This window comes from Anguilla rostrata, chromosome 3 (genome assembly GCF_018555375.3).
Source record: "Anguilla rostrata isolate EN2019 chromosome 3, ASM1855537v3, whole genome shotgun sequence".
NCBI classification, from domain to species: domain Eukaryota; kingdom Metazoa; phylum Chordata; class Actinopteri; order Anguilliformes; family Anguillidae; genus Anguilla; species Anguilla rostrata.
The window spans coordinates 55,642,587-55,666,832 of NC_057935.1; the positions used below are offsets into that span (position 1 = coordinate 55,642,587).

Sequence of the window (24,246 nt, forward strand, 5' to 3'; positions counted from 1 at the left end):
TTTTACTGTTTTCTATATAAGGCTACTTACACAAGCTAACCCTTTCAAAATGTTTTCCGTTGCATCTACAGAGATGTATCCTCCTTAACTGAAAGCAAGACGAAATTTAAAGTTAACACATAGAGGAAACCACTAGAAAAAAGGCAAAAATAGAAAAGCACTATTGCACCAAAATAAATAAAACTATTCAGTACATTTTTCTCTTCTGAGTACAGGACTTTCTCATTGAAGGTTGACAGACATCCACCAAGTGAAATATTTACAAATCATTTCCAGAAACAAACTAGTCAAAATTATCCCAAATCACAATCATCCGATTAAACTTGATTGGATTCCTTGCTTTTCCTTACAACAATGCAGTTGTTTTCTTTCATTTTAATACATAGTGCAGAAACATTTTTCAGGAACACTTGTATTTATTAATAAGTCAAAGTTAAGGTTACAGTATCTAAGGCTTATATTTTATAATAAGATTAAACTCTTTCCTAAGGACCAAAGTTTCTACAAAGGTAATCTTTTAAATAGAAGAAACATACGGATGGGAAGGCAAACTTCTTTAACAATATTCTGGTACAGTGTTATGCTTTTGACAAAATATTTTCATTGAGTAAATGACTTAGCTTTTTTTAGATTCAAACCAAACAACTGCCAGATTTTTCATATTTAACATAACCCATGAGAATGATCATCAATGGCAGATATCCATTTGCTTTCCATTCTCAGCACAGTAATCTTGTTGGCAAATCAATCACCTTTCTGCCAACACACACAATGCCAACGCTGGCAGTGACTAAATCCTTGATTTTCCTCCATGAACAAATCAGCGAACAATGTAAAATAAATAGATTAAAACAACCTGTGGATACCTGTATAGTAAAACTGCTTTAAATTGAAAGTCTTCCTTAGTATATAAGGGAAGTAGCCCATGTGGAATACACTTTTGGAGGTTATTTTGTCTAAAAGCATCAGCTAAAGGACTAAATTATAAATAACTTTAAAAAATGATGGATACACCACATATTGAACGCAGCACTCTGGAGAAAGCTAAACTTTATCTGTGACCAGCAAAGCACTGTCCAAGAGAAAATATTAAAGGAAAAATTCAACCAAGAGCTAGTCTGTAATGGGGACATTGTACTCTGTACTCCAGGACATTGGATTTGAGAATATAAAATAGAATACAAAAAATATGAGGTTATAGTTCAACCTGACAGATAAGTTAAGGGTATTTACATCCATACCGTGTGGTCTGTGTAGGAATTACAGCCTTTTCTGTACACAGTCCTTTCACTTTAGAGGACCAAAAGTACTTGGACAAATGAGTAAAACTGAAAAAAAAGTTGTCATATTTAGTACTTGGTTGCAATCATTTGCATTTGACGCCTGCCTGAAGTCTGTAACTCATAGACATCATCAAACATTGAGTATCTTCCCTGGTGATGCTATGCCAGGACTGTCCTGCTGCCAACGTTAGCTCGTTTGTATTGGGGGGTTTTGCTCCAGTCTTGGCTTCAGCAAGTGAAACACATGCTCAGTTGGAATCAGGTTGGGTGATTGACTTGGCCAGTCAAGAACATTTTACTTTTTGGTCCTAAAAATACTCTCGAGTTGCAATATGTTTGTTGGTCCTGCTGAAGTGCCACCCAATGAGTTCTGAGGCACTTGGATCTGAGAAAATATTACATGCCTATACACTTTGGAATTCATCCTTTTGCTGCCATCAAAGAAGATAAGCGTGCCAGTTCCAGAAGCAGCCATACATGCTGAAGCCATGACTATCTCCACCACGTTTCACAGATGAGATGGTATGCTTTGGTCCATGAGTAGTTCCATTCTTTCTCCACATTTCCCTCTTTCCAGCAATTTGGTGCAGGTTAATATGCATTGCATCAGTCAATAAGACTTTGTTGTGGAACTCTACAGTTTTTAAATGTACTTCTTAGCTAACTATAACCTGGTATATCTGTTCATGAGACTTACCAGGGGTTTGCATCTTGCAGTGAACCCTCTGAGGTTATGCTAGTGTACCCTTCTCTTTATGGCAGTTTTTTACACATCTGTGCCTACATCTTTGAGAGTGTCCTTGACCTGTTCAGCAGTTTAAAAAAGTTTTTTCTAATTGAAAGTATTATTCAGTCAGCCACTACAGTGGTCTTCTGTGGTCTTTCAGGTTGGTTGCTATTGCTGAGTTCACAAGTGCATTCTTGCTCCTTAACAATGTACCAAACAGTTGATTTTGACACCCAATATTTAGGCTGTCTGTGATCAATTTATTCTGATTATTTTGATTAGCCTCATGATGGCCTGCTTTCCTGGCACTGACACTTCTTTGGTTCTCTTGTTGAGAAAACAGCAACAGACTCCAAATGCAAATGCAACACATAGAGTCAACTCTAGATAAATCAACTCTAGCAACTCTAGCTTTCTTTCGCGTTAATTAATGATGCAAAGACACCCATCTGGCCAAGACACAACTGAGTAGCCAATTGTTCAATTATGTTTAGTCTCCTGAAATGGAGGGACTCAAATTCAAACAGTCTGCTTTTTAACCTCATATATATTGTTTCATTTGAAAACCAATGTGCTGGATAACAAAAAATTATTTTACTATCAAAATACTTATACACTGCACTGTATATATGTTAACTACCTTTATATGTTTTACCTTTTCATGCTCTCAGCTACTTATCTTTGTCTTGACAATTTCAAAATAAATTATCGACTGCATGTACGTACATGCAGGTAACTGTCCTCTATTAAATAACAACATTTTCAGCATTCTCTGACAACAATCAGGTGGATCAATATGGCTCCTGTCTTAAAATTTACCTTGGAAGTGAGCATACACAGCCACTTTCATGTTTTCCTTGCCTCAAGCTTCCAAACTTAAAGTAATTTAAGTCTATGATGCTATGTGATGCTGGCAAAATGCTTGATAGGAATTGAACTGCAATGCCGACAGTTTGCTGAGCACAACAGAATTCGAAACAAAAGTACATTTTGTAACTATGACAATGAATCAGTATATACATGTACATGAGATTAACACAATGAACCCAAGTAATATATCTAACTGATATTATTTTTTATAGGATTTATAGGAAAACAGGAAATGAAAAAAGTCCTTACAGGCCAACAAGCATTTGTCGAATCTTTCACTTTTCTCCCTATTCTATGTTGGCAAAGTGCCTTAGACGTAGGTGCAAATGCAGTAGAAAATGCATATAAAACACTTCAGAAGACCCCAGAATTGGTTAATAAATTGACACTACATGGCTGTATAAAACTTGAATTAGTGATTGAGAGATGACATCATTGAGAGACAATTTAATTCTATATGCATTCATAACTGCCAAATGACACTCTCACAGAGAAGCTATACTACTAAAAATGTTGTAACAGACATTTTCAATGCTTGACAAGTTCCAAGAGGCTTTCCTGGTTTTTATGAAGCTAAGAAGCTCCTTTTTCTCCACAACAGCTCTACGCATCTCTATTTAACAGAATTGCTGAACAAAATCCTTAACAATGGCCTGAATATGTCCAAAACACACACTCATTCATTATGCCCCCTGCATGCTAATGACTACCCCCCACACACAGCATCAGTATATGTCATTCTCTATTTTTAGGCCATACTATTTACTGTATTATTCGATTAGTGCACTGTAAATATAAATGAGGTAACAAATCAATTGCATTTACATAGCTTTTCCGGCCTTTTTGGGCATCTTAATGCATTCTATACTGAAGAGGTGGGGGAAGGTGACTCACTTCAATACCTCCCCAAAAAAATAGCACCCACCCAGTGGATTCACAGCAGCCATTTTGTAGCAGAACGCTCACTGCACATCAGTTTAGAGGGGATCTGGGGTATTATTGGATTGTAGAAAAGCATAACTTAATTTTTAAAAACAGATGGTAAGTGGGAAGAAAATAGGTAATACGATTTCCACTTTGGTTTTTGGTATGCCACTTGTCTTATAATGTGACTAGATTGTATTGCATAGTGCAGAGCTGTGGGACCTTAAATTAGCCGTGAGCACACACACACACACACACACAGGCATGCATGCACACACACAGGCCGCAGTGGATCCTTACTCTTTTTAATACCTGGGTGTTGGGACTGCACACTCCTGCACAGAATAATTTCCACTTTAGCAAAATAACAAATAAGAAAATGAGACAGGTTTTACCTGAGGGGAAAATAAATATGAAAGTGATTACCATACCCAGCTCTGTATCGACTCAGAGTAAAACCTTACAATCGTTTATCACCAATTCCCAGTACATCTACTGCATGTGGTGTGCCATAATGGGTAGGGTAGTGGGCTTGTAATTCAAAGTTTGTGGGTTTGATTCCCAGCTGGGGCAGTGCTGTTACACCCTTGAGCAAGGCACTTAACCTGAATTGCTTCAGTAAATATCCCGCTACATAAAGGGATTGTACGTAAAACCTCAATCTGTGTAAGTCACCCTGCATAAGAATGTCAGGTAGATGCCAAAATGTAACATGAATGTATGACATATAGTACATAACTGAATGCAATTATCAAATTATCTTTCCAAATTAAGTTCAGATTAATTAACTGAATTGACTTCTTAACAATACGAGTAGTAATACCTGAATATTTGTTTTCCAATAGGTGTAATATCAGTGTTACAACATGATGCTTCTTCAAAACATCCAAAATCACATTCAGTATGATAGGTAAAATGTGAAAACACATATTTATTTGCACACTCTGAAGGTGGAACCTTGCTACCCATTTAATACATCCATTAACTACATCCATTTACAACATGCTCCATGTCTGCTAGCTACCATCTTTAAAAAATGTAAATGTAATTCATACTTGGGAATGTATTTATTCACTGCTTCATGGCAGAATGAATAGGCTCCTGTAGCATAGTGACAAAGTTGTAGACATGTACCTACAGCTCAATTCCTCCCCAGGACCTGAGGCAAGGTCTGGCACTCCTGACTATGACATCATTTCATTGGTGTAATAAACTCTTTGGAGGATAATCGCACTGCTGGAATTAACACAGTCAGATTGGCCCGTGGTCTTTCCTGGGTTCCCACAGGCTTACCTGGCCCAATGTCTGTCCGATAATTCTCTATGAGACCTGACAGAAGACTAATGAATGCCAAAATTCAGAACCAGCTGTATCTGTGATGTCCCACACGGGTTCTTCGGGCCAGAGGGACATTTCAGATATACTATATATTAATGAATAAGAAGACAGCTGTCCTAAGTCCTATCAGGCCATACTTTTATCTTCTAACATGAGAGGGGGTACAGGTTTTTTTTTTAAGCTCCAGCTCCAGGTTTAAGCAAATTAAAAAGGAAGTAGTAAAAAAAAAATTGAATTTGTAGCCCAGGCATTTAAATGCGTCAAGGCAGGAAAAGTATCGGTTGCAGACCCCACTGCTGTTGGCGACCAGGGTGTTTCTTACCTATCGATACAGTGCATCCTTGGAGTCTATTTCAAAGTTTTGTGCTCCTACTCCACTCAAATTTTCCTTTGCATACTTGATAATAACTAATTAGAATTTAAGATCAAACTGTCTCTGGTGCTAAACCAGTAGGGGGATGATTAGGTGGACTAGTGTAGATAATCAGTCTGTAATTTTTGTAATTTAGTTTGTAATTTAACATTTCTATTCATTCAAAATGTAGTGAAACCTTTAATGACCACAGTAGGTCAGGACCTTGGTTTAAAATCCCTACCAACATAATGGCATTTTTTACAGCACAAAATACTGAGGTACTGAATTTTACTTGGTCCAGATAGAAGAATGCTTACTAACCCACCAGCACCACTTCCAACAGCAAAAATGTTTTCCATCCAAGTAATCCCCAACCCCAAACCAGCTTGGCTTCAGCAGTTTGACTGTGAGGGCTGCTTACTTCATGAATGCACCTTATTAAAACCAACCTGCCAGAATCCCAGACACACATTTATGGTCACATCACAGTACAGTACATAAAGGCTCTCAAAATGGCCAAACGCACAAGCCATTTACCCTGAGTTTCACTACTAATGCTACAGCCAGTTGTAAATGAGAAAAGTATAATTGACTGTTTTTTTTTTTTTTTTTTGAAGTGAGAAGAAAATTGGATCAAACTTCATAGCCTCACAGCTAACCACAGAACATTCTGCTATGAACTGGAAAGAATATTAGCATTAGATGACACAGAAGCGAGATTAAAGATGTCAACTGTGCGTCTGCACGTCTTTAGGATTTCGCTGTTTGTAATGTGGAGGGGGCCCTCCTTCCCCCGGCACCGTCCACCCCTGACTGCACAGCCACATTGTCCACAGCGAGTGTTCAGCGTGTGTGGGTCACACATCGGTGATTCCCACCCCACTTTAGTTTTGTCGTGCTCCCACTCGCCTATTCCCCACCCCGGACACCGTGCCATCAATTACAAACCTGACCTTAATTCACAGAAAAGGAGGCAGAGCATAGCATCCCATACATTGCTCTTTCTTCCCTTTTTTTCCAGAAAGAAACGAACAGGTCTTGGTATAGTTCTGCTTCCGCAGGTGGTAGGGGAGCTCATTAGAGAGGGTCTGCTGCTCAGGATCATTTGTATTCCTCTGAAGAGGTTTTTTTTTTTCATCCGCAGGCTGCTCTCACTGCCCGTTCAGAAGGCTGCGGCCTGCTCCCCTGCATTCGCCAAGACACACAGCATCCTGAGGGGAGGCCCATTCCGAAAGGAGAAGCTCCTATTTCACCCCCCAAAACTGGCACAGGCACACGCCTTGGAACTGCACCAGCGTGCTCAAGGTCCTGATGCTTTTCGATACAAAGCATCTTGTTTAGCAGCACTGATCCAAGCACAGCTGGGCAGTTGCCCGGATCTGGAGTGATTCAGCGTTTCCTTGTTATTTTATCTGTCTATGATACTCATTTTATGACATGTTATTATTTCTTCCTCTGAACAAAAAGCCATTTATAAGCCATCAAGAAAGCTGGTCATTAATTAGACAGGATGGCCTAGCAGAAAATGAAAGAAAAAAAAAATACTGTAAGGCATAGTTCAGTATTTCTCAAAAAACAAGTAAAGAAATATGTATAAGATTGGAGACTGACATCCATTGAACATGCAATGCTTGTGCCATTTCATATGCCTGATTTATATTCAATGCTCATATCTTGTTCTTGTGCCCAAAATATGTATTTTTTCCTTCCAAAATGCCATGTAGTGCTAATGGCAAAAACATGGTCTCATTATGCTACACATATGTACAAATTTAAACACACAAAATTAGCGACACCAGTTTATCGAAGACAGTTCTATTACCTGCAATTAAGCACAATTAAATTTAATGAAGGTCAGCTGTTTAACAGTGGCGGACCTAATGTAAACCTATCCACAGGAAGAGATGTATTGTTCTGCAGTTGACATCTGTTCACAGAGGGAATAGCCCCACCATTTCTTACATGCATATTTAAAAATGTGAGTGATTTTAGGATTGTCAGCTTTTTCCAAGTGGAATATTTTTGCTCAAAAAAGGACCCATCTGTTCACTGTTAACTGACAGAGGTTCCCCCCTCATTATTCCAGACTATGATTCGTATTTTGTCTGTAAATGTCAATTTGTAGTTGTTCTTGTACCTGTACAAATTCATCGCAACTTGCATAAAGTAAATTGACTCTGTTGAAGTGCAGTGTACAAGGAGGGTACGCTTGCACCCGGTTGATGAAAGACTTTGCTGTGTTTGGCATTCCATTCATGACACACTCCTCACCTGGTGTATTGCATCAACATATTGCTCATATGAGGGTCACATCTAATCAGGAAGTGTTGTCAACAACCCAATGTCTACAGTGACCCCACAGGGATTTAGATTTGAATGCAAGTTGAAAATCATTTTGGGTCAAGTGCCCTTGATAAACTTGTGAAGTATGGAGCCAAACCCCCAATCACACAGCGAGTGATTCAGTTGACCAGTTGCCAGAAGTCCATTCATTTTCTGTGAAGCTGAGCGATGGCCAGCAACCCGGGCAACTGAGCAACAAAAGTTGCCTGAGAAAAATTGCCTGCAGTTTATCTTTTTGGGGGCAACACCCGCCAACAGCCAATCAGTTTCTCACTTCCTATTTATTCAACCAATGTACAATTTCATGAATAATTGTTTCACCTGGCTTCACTCATTGCAATGGAGGAGCAGCCAATAACTAAAAGCATAGGCTATATGGCAAATTTGTGGCTCTACCAAAATCAGTCACACTGACCCCAAAACAAGCTATTGCTGGTGATCTATCTCACTAGTTAGCTATCGAGAGAAATCGACAAGAAGAAACTACCCCAAAGGGAATAAATCTTGCAAGGAACCCAGCTATAGATGACCATCCTATCCTCCACTCGCTGGCCTGTAGTGTAAGTAGTGGCAAACAAATAATAATCTATGTCATGACAAAACTGTAACAGTTTAAAGGATAGGCTATAGCCTATGGCAAACACACAGTGCAATGCTGTTAATTTCTTCATCAAAAATATGTAGCAGCACAAGACCGCCAAGCAGACACAACAGGAAGCTCTAGCCCCTCCCTCTGCCTATTACACGAGTGACCCACCGACTCATTACTTTAAAAAAATGTGAAATATGTCACTATTTGTGGGGTCTCACACATTTTGGTTAGCACTACCCTGTAGTGTGCATGAGGTAGGCTAACTAAAGGTTATACGCCATACTCCAAAGTTTCTAGCAGTTTAGTTACACCAGAGCCCATGCAATTGAAGAGCTCCTGGGAACAAATGGCCTCAGCCATAAAGTCAACGAAAGCCCCTTGTACAGAATGTGTTTTATATTCTTTGCCTCTTCCCATCAAACCATTTTTTTTTCTTGTTGGCAGAATTCCACACAGATATTTCTTGGGCCATTTGTTAAAGCAGACATTTTATACCAAATGCATGGTGTCAGATAAGAAATTCTGATCTTCTGGTGCGCAGTTCACAAAAATATCAATAACCCACTAAACACGTGCGTTGTAGTAATTGTTCGACAGCAGAAGAAATACAACGACCTTTAACGGGTCAGGTCAAGCTTCACATAAAGTACGTGGCCAGGAGGAGCTGAGTTCTGAGGTCTCAGCTCTTACTACATACAGCTCTGTATATGCCGACATAGCGAATTGTCCAAAGGCTTCGCTTAAAAAATCTGAAGATGAATAACGCTGGTTTTTAACAAACACCACAACCTTTTGAAACTGTGGGCAGATTCACTTCCATGTAATGTAATGCAATTTATATGCAAGTACACTTCCAACCAAGTCCACCAAAGATGCAGTGCAATCGATCTGCAATGCACTTCAATTCTGGTACAATTCATCACACACAGACTAGACGTCAGGTCTACTGTATACCATGCAACTTTATGCTTAATGCAAAAACTAATTTATGTGATTCGCTCACATATACTGACATATAAAGTAGTGACCTCCATGACATCCTTGCTTTTTCTCAGACTGGCAATCACCAGTTGGTGTCAGGTCTAAACTAAAGCACATAATGCAATCAACATTACATAAAAAACAAACTTATTTCACATTCAACAGCCTATATTTAATTTAGGCACAACAATACTTGTATACTAACTTGTATGTGTTCTGTTCACATGCGTGAAATATATTTAAATTATTTTAAAATATATTACTAAAATGTTCTGTGATTTAAACTGCTGTTGACTTTGAAATTGTATTGTGGAAAAATTGCATGTGATTACATCATGTAATCTGGGTCTGAAATTTTATTATGTGTAATTTACGTCATGTAACATGGGTATTAGGGACAGCTGGAGAATTGCTATATAGCCCTTTTTTATCTGCAGTTATAAGTTTAGTTTTAAGCATTTAATCCATTGGTTAACCACATACCTTTCATCCAGTATCTGTGGAATATAAGCTGTAGATACAAAGCAGGTGCATGAGGATAAAATATAACCTGGAATTCAAAAAATGTGCTAGTTGTTGGACAGAACCCTTCATCTCCACCTTAGTTGAGGCAGTGAGTGTTAAAATGGGTGGTGCACAACACCCTGATCTGCAAGACATTGGTGGTGTTTTGATAAATCTACTTTGACAACTGAAACAGGAAAAGGCATTATGTGCATATTTCTTAAGTCATCTTCGTCTTCTTCTTCTTCCTCTTATTATTATTATTATTATTATTATTATTATTATTATTAACAATAATGTTGATAATATTATTAAGTTGTTCATGTTGTTAGTATTACAAGAATATTCCATGTGCTGAAGCAATGTCTTTATTTTGCTATTCTTTAGTCATTGCCATGTCATTAAAAAATATTGGTAAGTAGCTAATGCATGGCTGGAACAATTATATTGACTTTACTGCTTAGATTTTAAGCTTAATCACAGTCAACTAGACATTTTGTACAGACCTCTTCAGGCGACTACACTGTACACACTGCAGAATGAATACTGAGACGACCCACACAATCTCCAACAATGGAGCCACTGTGTTTCTCTATTGCCAAGGCCAAGTCTGTTTCTTCATTGTTGTGTATTGAGTTTTGTATGCACTGGGCTACAGTGTGTCAGCTGTTTTGCTTAATATCTGAACCCTATAATCAAACTATTTTTGAATGTGCCTTTAATATTACAATTTTACGCAAATTAATTATTTTCATCATCACAAAATGTCAGAAATTTGAGATATTGCCACAGTTTTAACAGTAACATATTGCACACTGAAAGCTAAAAAGAAAACAGGATTTGCAGCTGCATTACAGAGACAACTAAATTTAAAAATGCAACAGCATTGCCATCCAGCATAAAGCTGACACCAACAAAACCCAATGACGTCCTCAACATCTCATAAGACATTTCCAGGCCTAAGCAGCAAAAAACCTAACCACTCAGTAGTCGCTGAAGATTCAATCTAACACCATAGCAACTATGCCATATGAAATACAACTGCCAACTGCTGTATAGATGAGAAGATAATGTAACAAGTCTTCTAGAGACACAGTTACAGCTCTGGGCAAATTGGGAGTTTGTATGCATCATACCGCAAGCACGCGGCAGGTACTTTTATCTTCCGTGGAAATGATATCTAAGGATCACCGAGCCTGGGAATCCGTGCAGCATCGCTTTGTTCTGCATTACATTCTCAGCCAGTCCCGCTTCAAAAGGAAATGTTTCACCACCCTGCTCAGTGCTGCCCAATCTAAATATTCCTCTGTCTCACTGAACAGGTCAGGGAGATTAACAAGTTACATAAGCGGGCTTTTTGACTCCTCCTTTCTGAAAGATCACAGAAATGCCACACACTTGTGTAAAATAAGAAAGCAAATATTTCAACAAATGGATTTGAATTAATCAGTTCTCCATACAGTATTCATTTGGTTATACTCATAACTGAAAAGAAATCTGCAATTATTTCATTTAAAGCTTATATGTTACATACACATTTCAATTCCGCATAATGTTTTTGAGGAATATTTCACAATTTTATTTAACGTTTTCAAGAGCAAGTTTCAATATGTTTGCCCTGTCACAATGGGAACATGCCCAAACAATTAAGTTATGGTGATGCCAAACAAATATAATCAGAAAAAATATTTTAAAATGAAAACTAAATTTAAATTCTAACCATCCTTAAAACATTTAACCCACCAGCACACAGACAGGCTTTAAGACACAAAGACATTTTTTTTTCTTGATTGGGCCCTGTACTCCAAAATTGTACATTTTAGCTTCAACATGTAGAAATGATAGCACTTTTAGAACATGACCCCCCACCCCTTTCCTCTCCGAACTATTTCAGGACATCACCATGTTTGGATTATGTGGATGTTACGTAAATGAAAGTGGTCATGATTTGTAGTTTGTCGCATATCCTTTGCATGCAATGACTACTTGAAGTCTGTAACCCATAGAGATCACCAGGCACTGAGTATCTTCTCTAGTGTTGCTCTACCAGGTCTGTACTGCAGCCATCTTCAACATATGAAACACAAGTTCAATTGGATTCAGATTGGGTGAATGACTTGGCCAGTCAAGAGTTTTCAGTTTTTGGCTTTGAAAAACACTTTTTTTTGCTTTAGTATGTTTGGGATCATTGTCTTGCCATAGGATGCAGCACCATCCAATGAATGTGGGCACTTTGGATCCTGGGCAGTTCCTTTTGGCCTCTACATTTTACTCTTGCCATCAACTCAATAGCCTACCAGGCCGATTGCGATTACTGAGCACTCCAGTGCTCTCGTTCATCTTAATGACATTCCAAACAGTAGATTTTGGTAAGTCTAAGGTATGCCCTATGCGTCTGACAGTTTTTTTTTTCTTATGTCCCAGCTTCATAATGGCTTCCTTGAAATTCATTAGCACAACCCTGCTGCTCATGCCGACAAACACCAATCAAAAGCCTAGAATCAAGACTAGATACTGAAAGCTCTCTTATACCCTCACTAAGGAATCAATTAAACACACCTGACTAATCAGAAACACCCGTGAAGCCATTTGTCCCGAACATTATGGCACCCTGAAATGAACATGTATAAAGAGTTCTGTAATTTCAACATGGTGAAACCAAAATGTATTTAAAAAATACCCATTAATAAAAACTGAATATCTGCACTTTAAGCACATGTGAATTTTTTTATTACAAATCTAAAATGATGGAGTACAGAGCCCAAAACAAATGCTTTGTCCCAAACATTATGGAGCTCACTATATACCAGTGGAAGCTGCTGAGCTGAAAATTATATATATATATATATATATATATATATATTATTGCAGCTGCATAAACACAAAAGATGCAGACTAGGTATGTTAGGTGAAGGTAGTTTTTGTCAAAAGATAAAGCTAATACCAACGGTAATGTATTATCCTGCTAAAGAAATCAACATGCATTCAGTAGGTATCCCAGCAACACTCATAAAGATTTCAAAAACATGCAAAGTGAATGTAATGTCCATAACATAACAGTTGCAATTAGGATAAATAGGCGGCAGGAACATGTATACATTTTGTTAGGCAGGAAAAAGCAGAAAATATAAAACATCATCCTTTAAAAGAACTGAAGTTTTATCATTGAGCAAGTTGTTTGGCAAAAAGAGAGCTCTCCTCATCATTGCAGATTATTTCTGAATCTCTAGCCTGTGTCTGGCAAAATGTTATGTAATAGGCTTATGCCCAGAGTATGAAGGCCAATCAAAGTTGCTTTGCTTCAAGCCAGCAGGAAACACACGCAAACACACTCAGTAGTATGTACTGGTTGATTGTTTCATTTTAGTACAATTTTGGATAGAAACTCTTGCTACTAAGTATTTGAAGTGATGCACAATTAGCCTGAATTTACAGAGAGGGAGCAAAAATAGTAAATGCAGAAAAATCTCTGAAAACATGCACCAGCCACCCCCTCCCCCTAACACACACAGACCCTCTCTTTCGCTCTCTCTCTCTCACACACACACACAAACACACACACACACCAATTCATACAGACATGGTCTCAATGTTCCGCTCGACTATGTTAAAAATCGGATTTACCTTTGCTACATGTTCCAGAAAAAGGGTATATTGAGCACCACATGCAACTACATGTGACAGCACCACTGTCTGCATCAAATATGCATGCCTCTGCTTTACTACAGCCACCCGCGTTTGTCCTCAGACTAAGATCCACTGAATGGCCCAGAGAACATACATGTTGACAAATCATAAATCGCGGCAGATAATATATAAATTATATGCACATCACCGTGACAAGACATCATTGAAAGAGATTAATTTCAGTCTAGCTTTGTATTGATGAGGATGATGACCTCCTCTTGGCAACTTATGGGTTTTCTGCCCACTTACCAATTTATTTTTATGTGAATGTCTCCCCACAGTATTATGAGAATAGCTCTTTAACATGCATATATTTTAATAATTCTCAACCAAATTCAGGCAAAACCAAGATATGCAAGCTATCTTAGAAAGTTATTTTTATTTACAACCTGTGTCTGCATGAACTATACTGTAGATGATCTTTCTGGATAGCAAAGGTTGGTCACAAAAAATAGTTAAAATAAAGTAGCCTTAAGTAATACATTCTACAGCAAAAAATAAAATATATGAAAAATATGGAGACCACATTTAGGTTAAAATTGCTTGCTGGAAAAGGGAGCCAACTTACTCTAAAGGATAATGGATAAAATATGTTTTTGAGAGGACTGTACAGGAGTGTTGGCAGTGTAGCAAATTTATAATGGCATCATAAACTTGCTACGTTGCTAACCAGAAACACCCCCGTACCCACCCGCACACGTTCAATATTTGTAACAACTAAAAGCTACCCTATTTGGCAGCCAGAAACCTCCTTTGACTAGATCATTTTCACTTTTAAACCTAGAGCTCAGGACCAAACAACAATTAATGGTCAATCATTGCATTACAGTCTTTTTTACTGCACAGCGTTTTTCCTAATAATACCACACTGATATGTGATAATATGACATGGGCCTAACTCATAAAAGACAAATTTGCCAATTAGGCGAAAGACTGTGCCGCGTCTACGCGAGTAGACTAAGCATGCAAATCAGATCAGCATCTTTGTCTGTTACCACTTTAACGCAAAATAACAACGTCAGGCCACATATTTGTCATTTCATGCAGATATTCAATCCATTCACATTACGCATAAATACGAAATAAAACATTTTATATGCACACCGTAATCTACACACAAACGAATTAACAACACAGGGTGGAGAGATAGATTAGAGAAAGAACACGATAAAAAGGTGCGTTATGACAGCCGTACGACAAGCGAAACCTAATATATCTATCACAACGACGACCACGACCATCAGCTATACGCTTACAGACATATTAAAAAGACAAGACAGGACAAAGGATTTAGGGAGAGATATAAGATACCAACGTCATTCATATCACTGTGTGGCCATGTCGGAGCGCTGGGAGTCCCCCCGCTCAGAGTGAACGCGCACTCGCTCCCTCACTTCCACTGTATAATTGCCGTATGAATCTCAGCGCAGGCAGGCAAACACTGGCCCAAGCGAAAAAAATCCATTTAACGAGAACCCAAGAAGAACATTAAAATGACGTTCACAATCACCAGCACCACGACCACGGTAAATACAACCACCGTTTGTACGTCCAAGGTCATGGTGCAATGCAGGAGACTGAAATAATCACGGTGTCGGGCTGGCAGGTTGTTTTCTGTTGTCAACCTGGGTTCTGTGCAACTGTCCATACATCCACCATTATAACCATAGAAGGGAGGAAAAAACAATACCAACAGCCTTTTCTGTTCTCATAAAGCTTTTCTTCTTACTCTTTCTTATCGTAGCTCATTTTAAAATCTCGCCAACAGAAGCATCAACATCCTCACCATCATCATCATCAGATTCAGTACCGTTAATGTCTCTTCGAGTCTAAACCCGGCGTCCGCTGGTTTCCCGACTCGGGGACTGAAACGCAGTGAATACAGTAGATTACAGCCACTGCGCGAACCTTGACGTGCACTACTCTGACGGCAGCGCAAAGAAGCTGCGGCCGCTACTGCATCTCCCTGTGTGTAGCAGTGAACAGCAGTCGAGGCGGCTCCTCTTGAATGCTAATCAGTAACCGGCAGCTAGGCAGCGAGGACTCAGCCGTCAATCATACGAAAGGTGGGGGGAGTCTTTACAGTTCCACAGCCAATATTTAGCCATCAGGCCCAAAATTCCAAACCCATTAAGTCATCTAGTCCCAAAAAAATAAAAAAATAAAATAAAATCTGCCCTGGGTATAGTGTGCTACGAAGTGCTGTTCTGTTCTTTTTCACTGTCCTAAAGAAAATGAACACTTTTACCGAAAATAAAGCAAGTATAATAATAATAATAATAATAATAATAATTTTTATTATTATTATTATTATTATTATTATTATTATTATTATTATTATTAATAATAATAATACATACATTGTACTTGTACTTTTGTATTTTTATTATGTATTTTGGTCCAATTTAATGGTATCAGTCACTTTTATGTCTATATTTGTGACTAGAATTATGTTTATTAATAATTATTAATGATGATAATAATAATAATCAATTACACACTTGCAAACATGCACACACAATCACACACACACCCACACACACAATGATCTTTGACGGATTCTATCAACACTTCAACAAGCTTCCTTTTCTTAGTCATTGCAAAAGCTAATTTTTAAAGATTCATTTAGGTAAGAGGGTTATGGTGACAATAGATCCAAGAGTTCAATTCACCATGGTTCAGATTAACTTCCTTCCAATGATCCTTCATTAAATTGCAAAAGGATACTAAGAAGGTTCAAAGAGGCTAATTTATAGTTCTACATATAAAAGTTGGGGGAAATATTAATCCTCTAGATCTGTAGTCAATTTGCAATAATGACTGACCATAGCAAATGTGAACTTCAAAATAGCTACATTTCTGTTTCTGAGAAAAAAATAAAAGATCTCATTTTCTGCATGTGGAGAACCCGTCATTTTACCAGATGACCCTCTATTAGACAGTAAAAGGTAAATTTTATTATATCTACAAGAAAGCTTAACTATAACCCTTGGTCACAGGCCCTCATGGTCATCCTGCTGTTCCCATGGAAACAGCCATCCAAGCATCTTTCAAGTATTGTAAAATCATAGTTTACAGGAAAACCCATTATATACAGATGGTATCTAATCAAATGGCATTAAATACAGTTAGACATCAGGGATACAAAACTTTCAAGAATGTAGGTTAAGACATCTGAAATGTTTGTACTGTGGGTTTGAACGTGAAGTCAAAATACATTAAATTGAATATGGGTACTTCATTGGAATGGTCATTTGCATTACTCTACCTTTTTTTTTTTTAAGCATGGCATGTGAATTCTAAGATCAACATCAATAACTAATATTTGACTTTCCGATATGGCAAATGCCGAAGTCAATGCTAGTACCTACTTTGTACTAATCTCCACTCTCATTGGTTGAACGGATTCAAGCATGCAAACTTTTGAGAGAAGTAATTTAAAATCCAAACCCACTACGGTCTTAACATCTGGTGGTATTCTGTGGGGTCAAATCTTGCCAAATTCAAGCTGGTTCCTGACAGCCATTGAGTATGTATCTCATTAACATTAACGTACATAATGATTCCTGCCTCAAAATCTTAAAATGTACCCGACAGAGCAGCTGTTGTCCTTTCACACCATCTTCCCTCCAAAGTTTCATGCACATTCCCATGCATGAGGAGGGGCCAGCACAGAGATGGGGGGGGGGGGGCTTTCAACACTGCTGACAATGCGTGAGCCCTGACCCGATCCGGGCCGTCAGGCCCAAGCTTTGACATGACAGCTTTCCGGAAATTTCTTTAAAAAGGGGAAGAGAGCATCTCAGAATTGGTGGTCATGCATCCGAATGCAGAGGCTTCCTTCCAGCTCATCTTGAATTCCATATCTGCTATTTGAGAGCAGAGCCAAAGCAATGGTGAATCTACCAAGCACATATTCCTTTGCTGTTTAATCAAAAACCAATAATATTTCATCATCTGAAGAAACTTTTCTTTGACAAACAGTAAAAGTAAGGCATAAGATTTGGCTTTTCAATTCAATCGCATGAATACTGCACATCCATAGTACAATTAAGCAAATGCCTCTGAAGCCCCTGTTTAAAACTCAAACTAAATGGCATGCAAGTTCATGAGCACTGCTGGGCAAGTTTGGCAAACGTTTAAACCACACAGCTAACAATAGCTAACAACCTTCAGCTAACAAAAAATATATATTTTTCACAAGTAGATTTATTCAGATATTATTTATTCAGATGTTTTCGGATATCTACACAATTTCAATAAACTTGCCAGTGTCATGCCAGTACTACAACACTAAGGTTTTTTCATGATGAAAACAATAAAGTAGTCACTTTCATTTCAATGCAGAAAATTTTATCTGGGCAAACCAACATTGATTAGTGTATAAAATCAGTACCACACAGAATAAGGGATGAGTTCAGAGAGGGTAATATTCAAGGCCATGGATTAAGCTGATTTTTTTTCCCATGTAAATTGTCGCTCGAGGGAAGACTATCCTCACTAAAACCCCCTGACATGCACAGAAGAGGAATTAGATATTTCATCTACATGTAAGGCTCAAGAGCCTTACTGCTCACCAGAATTCAAGTCAAAGGTCACTGATTATATCAAATGCATATGCAGCCCTATTCTATCTCAGCAATAAGTCCGGACTATACAACCTTCTTATTTTATATTGTTCATTCATTTACAAGCAGAAAGAGAGAAGGGGGGGGGTTGCTCATTTTCAGGTAAACTGCCAAGATGAGCAGCGATTTGATGGGCCTGTTGGGGGTGGGGGGGCGATGCTTTTTTGCCAAGATGTCTTTTTCCTCTCATGAAGTCATTATCAATGACATCATTAGACTAGGGTGGGGGGGTTCCCTTTCCATACATACCATCTGCGTTGTTGGTAGTCACACCTCAGATCTCATAGACCCACCCTCCTGCACACACACACATACACACACATGCATGCGCACCCCCAACAGGTCATACGTTCCATACCGTAGACTAACTGTGCACGAACTAGCAAGTATCAGATGAATTCAGATCCAATTAAGTACACCTTCCAGCATGATTTTAGTCTCATTTAAATAGATGATGTAACTGTAAAATCAGTTTAGCTTTCACGGGGGATATACAGATTTAATGCATGACAGAATGATCACAGCCACAATGTGCTTGCATTCCAAAAAACACTTCTTTTTTTCTCCCCTGTGAGGCAGGGAACTCTTATGTAAGCTCTGAATTATGCTCAACATGCTTCCCCTCATTGTGATACCAGCTCAGCTCTTTCGTGACATTTAGACGCCAAAAGGTCACATCTGAAATTTTAAATTTACAAAGGAGACCAGCAAATGCTAATGAATTCATGAATATAACTAACAGCAAAGGATGACTTTGTCAAAATGTGTTACCTCTGGAGACACTGTGGTCAGGGAACACTGATGCAGACTTTGGCTGTGCAAGGTTAACTGGTATTACCAAAGAGCAACCCATAAATAATCTCAGCACACCTTCTCAGTTCTACTGGACACTATTTATCTCTTCGTTTTGTGATTGTCTGAAAGTTCTTTAAAACAAATTAGAATTTTTAAGAGTTGTAGCTAGCCTTCTCTTACAATTGCCCTTCTCATCCAGTTTGCTAGGATGGTAGTGTCTGGGTAACACCATATTTTTTCCATTTTGTTACAATGGACTTATTTGGACATCTACGTATAATGATATCTTTCAAAAAAAGTGAAATACACCTGGCCAAATTTATGTAGCTAATACAAAGGGGTGAATACTTACTGTAAAATAGTATACAGTAAATAAAGTCATTTTAAGATTTTTAGTTTTAAATAATTCAGAAAAATTCAAAATACTGTATTTAATTATAAATCAAATGCCCTAGGAGGACACATAGGGAGTTATAAAAGAGTAGAAAAAATACCATTTAAATATATTTTAATTTGGCTTTGTAACACAGCAAAATAAGAAAATATCAATGGGTGCTGACAACTTTCTGACAGCACTGTACTTGTTTATAGAACATTCTAGAAAAAACAAGACAAAATAATAACAACACTTCCAGCCTCAGGCCCAAGTAAAGCTACTGCCAACATTCCTTCAGGCACAACAGCCCTAATTGCTAATTAGCAATCGGCCTGTGTCGACTACAATGCAGAGCTATCCTTAATGCAGTTCATCCAGAGATGAGCAGTACAAAATGGCATGCATTAAATAGCACACATTGTTGCATGAGCACAAATTGATTGCTATATTAGTGCATATACAACTATGTGAATCCTCTTAAAATGACAGATTCCAAAAACAGTAAAAATGGAAAGGCATCAAGAAGCACCCAGCTATTTTAATTCTGGATAAATACTTCACACGTTTCCCCCAACAGACCAGGAACTGCATAGCATCACTAGGCTTTAATGTATTGGGTGTATATCCATCATTAACGTAATACCCCAGGTTCTGAAGGATTATGTATATGTTCTTATTATGTGATACATTGAAATTATAATATTATACAACTCCAATAATATTATTGGTATTTTCATGAGCTACACACATCCAGGGCTATTTGTTTTGTAGAGAAAAATCTGCATACTTATTTCACATCTGAATGTACCATGATAAGATTATTCCTTTATCACCCTTTTCCTGAATGCATCAAGGCAGTATTTTGCTATAGGTTTTAGAGGGAATAACAAAATGAAAATCCCTTAAATTTAAATATAAAGAGTAATTAAATTATATATATATAATATATTAGCTTATTTATATTAGCTTATTTAGTGGAACTACTCTTACGGATTCTAAAAACAAGGTGAAGTCTCTGGTCCACCAGTACCTGTGCAGCACTGATTCCTGACTCGTCAAGATTATGCATCAATACAGTTGTGAGGCCAAGGGCCTCTTGTTCTCACACTGCACTTCAGCACAAGGAACTGAAGTAACTGCACTGTTACTTCTGAGAATAATGAAATGTGTAAGTGTTCAATGTTCAATATGTTCAATGTTCATACGTTGGTAATGCCACCAATATAGCACATAGCACCAGTGTTTCCATTAACAGATGGTCTGACTATGGGTGGACAGTTGGACACCAAACTTGCACAGTGCTGAATATTTTTATTAGGCCATGTTGATGCTAATGCCATCACCACCAGACTACCAAACCAGGGAAGAGAAGAGGGGGAAAAGGGAACATTATTAAATAAGAGCTGTTCTAGCAGTACCAGCGTCCAATGTGGCTATGTTTCCCCAGAAAGAATCTAAACGATTTCTGACACAAAAGGCTCAACTACTCAAATCATGAACAAGAAATGATTACACATAGCCCTCATTCATATAACACTGACAACCAGTTATTCTCTACCTACATTCCCCCTACCCCACCCCCCTTTTTTTAACATCAATTAGAAAATTCTTGACAACCCATCAAAGATCTTATAAATATGCTAATCATTATACAGGCACTAAAATATTTCATGCGCATTCCAAGAGGCTAGTCAGTGTACAGAATGGCTCTCTCCCTCTTAGTCTCTCCATGCTGTTAGTCCATCCTATTTTGTCCATGTAAGCTGTATCTATTTTCAGTAGGTCAATGACAAACTATGAAGAAATTTTTGAAAAATAACAAATTCCAATAACTGTAAACTCAAGCCTACAAGAGTTATTGCAGAAAGTGCAGATCAGGTTAATGGAAGAGACAGTTTCTCTTGACAGGGTGTGAAGCAAATCATTGGTATGATGTTAAGTTCTGTATCCGCACTGAAGCTCATAAATGCATTTTTTATTAGAGGTAAATGCCACTGATTTCATGTATGATCATGTCAAAAGCTACTGATCAGCAACAAACTGCTGATGTCACACCCATGCGTGGTTCCAGAAGTAATAACTGGGAATGCCTGTATGATGCACTTTCCCTCAAAGGACAGGTAAAATGGTTACCTTGAGCATAAACAAAGATTGACAGTATTAGATTAACTGTGATGGGGCATTCAGAAAAATGTGTTGACTAAAACTAAAACAGTTAAAATGAGTTTCCCAATAAACAGCTTGGTTGTCTGGGGCTTTAAGAATACATGAAATGTGCAAGAGCCCAGGGAAATATAAGCGTGAAGCTCACAAGTCCCTGTGGTTCAGGGAGTTACTGCATCTGTAATAAGAATGATGGGAAATGTAAGGTTTCCTATCGAAGCCCAGTATGAAGCATTACGTTACAGTGGCGTGATAATACTATTTTAGACAATGCATCCAGGCTCGAATATTTCTTTCTCCTACACCAAGTTTTCTTTTCTAAAGATCATTCTATAAAGCTCACAGGACAATGTACAAGATCATACACCGGCACGCATGTCTGCGATGTGCACCCACAAGGAACGAGCATATGGCTTGCGAATTGAGCAGAAGGAGGCCTTGCATCGTAGCTGCATCCACAGATCTGGGACCACTGATTTAATTTAGTGGAGTAAGAAGATTAAATGTTCTTACGTGTATGATTCCTCCTCTAATAGCTATCTACAAAAACTATTTTTTGCCCATAATCAGTCATGGAAACCTCTTGCAATGTTGTGATCCTGATTCTGAAGACCATTTGACTCTTCTGGTACTATAGTCCAGGATATTGACCTTGAATGTTGCATATGTTCTGTGAGGTCTGTACTGATTCCAGGAACTCATCCAGGTGCCCCATGAAGCAGCATTTATCGTTACAATTTTGCGCCAACAATCCTGTCTGCAAGTTGCAACATGCAAGCTAGCAAGCACTCGTTTAGGTCATTAGCGCTAAGCAAAACATCATTACCATTGATTTACACTGATATAAACGACACACTATGATTTCTGTCTAGGTATGATTTTCTAGGTACACACTGGGTGTGAAAAAAGGTCTTCCAAAACCACACAAATTATTAAAGCAAACTTAATGTATAGACTTCTCTTGAGCTAACGTCACGTTGAACTCGGTAAAATTGGATATTGAAATAATTGTACAGCTGTGATGAGGCACTTTTCATGTACAGATATTCTTTACCATGCATACAGTATATACAAATATATTGTCTGTAATTGCATATTAATCCACATCATAAAATACAGTGCTCCCACATTACACCAGTTATAAACCAAGGGCAAGGGCCACCAGTTAAAAACCCAGTTGGCAATAAGCAGGGAAGGTGATAAAACAAGTGAATAAAACTGCAGTGCATTATGTCGTAATAAAACATGAATACAATGTAACAGTCCTGCTAATATGTTTTTGCAAACAAACACATATATGGCTTTTCCAATAGATTGAAGTCTATGTTATGGAAAATGTACTTTTCACAAATGAATAATACTTTTTCTTTTACAAGTAACTGGAACATTTCTCTGGTGAACAGGAGAACCACATAAATCAAGCCTTTCTCCAAAGAATGCATTGCCTCTTTTGCCTTTTTTTTTCAGGATCATCAAAGATAGGCAACTTATCTTTTTTAGTATTGTTACATGAAGTTATGCTTATTTACTAACTAATTTATTGATTTATTTATTTTCTTAAGGTGTTAGGTACGTGCGTTAAGTTGCCCTTATGTTTTTTCTGGTGGTGTAAAGCGGGTTTAGATAATGCATTTGTACACATTATATAAGCTTGGAGAGCTGGGGAACGGCGGATTTGGTGACCCTGGAGCCTGTGATGCAGACATGTTGCAGTAGACAGTTCCTCAGCTGTCTGGCTAAGACCCAGGTGTGGTGTTTCACACATGAGCACATGCATATAAACTGACCTCATAAACCAGGATTAATCCCAACTCTATTCATTGTTTTAACGCCTAAATGCTGTTTCTGATCTAATTTTTGTTCTTTCTGATTTGTTTTTTAAAACAATTCCAGTGCAGCCATATCTATACATTGCCATGTCCAGTCCCCAAAATGAAGCACTGCAGATGCACAAACATCAATATGAAAGAACTACATTCTACTACATGCTCCATTCATTTTGTTTCTCCCTTGTCTGCTTTTAAAGGAGAGCATAAAGGAAAAGACACAGACAATTGTACATACGTACCACAGTAGCAATTACTATTACAACAACTGTAGTAGCTTGCTAGATACAATAAAATATTCATTTTCAGCTGATATTGAACTTTAAAACAGGAATTTCCTTTTTTAATGAATCCTCCCCACTATAGTGCAGGGCACGAATGCTCTACAACAACTCTTAGTAGATTCTTGACACATAGAAAGACAAAAAGCTTATTTGGGAATGTTAGCTACCTCACCACTGTTGTTCAGGGTTTCTACCCTCCTAAACATATCAATAACAATAGCTCAAATATAATTACAAAACAAAAGTGACTAATGATTTTAAGTCTGACCTTATGTTTCCTTAATGGGCAAAATAAGTTTTGAAAGTATTGCTATTTTTCCAACTATCCCAAAATAGGATTTGTTGAAATGTTAGGACAGTTCGGGATTGGACAAGGTAATACATGGATATAACTGCACTGGGATGGTTTTATAAAAACAAATGATTAAAAGCAGACCAAACGACACACATTATAGATCGAAACTAGCATTTATGGCTGTGACATATTTTCAGTGGCAGAAAAATCAGTTAATCCAAAACTCCAGGCCTTTGATAAGTAGGTGGCTTCAAGCGTATCACAACAGAGGGATT

At 38.0% G+C, this 24,246-nt stretch overlaps 1 protein-coding gene across 13 annotated transcripts in view; it reads right to left on the reverse strand.

Annotated features, from left to right (window-relative positions):
- LOC135251197 (rho guanine nucleotide exchange factor 9) overlaps nt 1-24,246 on the reverse strand; it is a 78,720-nt gene that overhangs the window by 33,933 nt on the left and 20,541 nt on the right. The window contains exon 1 of one of the 13 annotated variants that reach the window (XM_064328392.1): nt 15,415-15,627. The exons of 10 other annotated variants lie outside the window; for them this stretch is intronic. Coding sequence is in view for 2 of the 3 variants with exons in the window: in XM_064328390.1 (XP_064184460.1) it covers nt 15,391-15,402 (12 nt within the window). In the remaining variant the exon portion in view is untranslated. Of the gene's footprint in view, nt 1-14,919; nt 15,025-15,390; nt 15,628-24,246 lie in introns of those variants that run through there. 2 more of the 13 variants (XM_064328390.1, XM_064328391.1) reach the window with 2 other exon arrangements.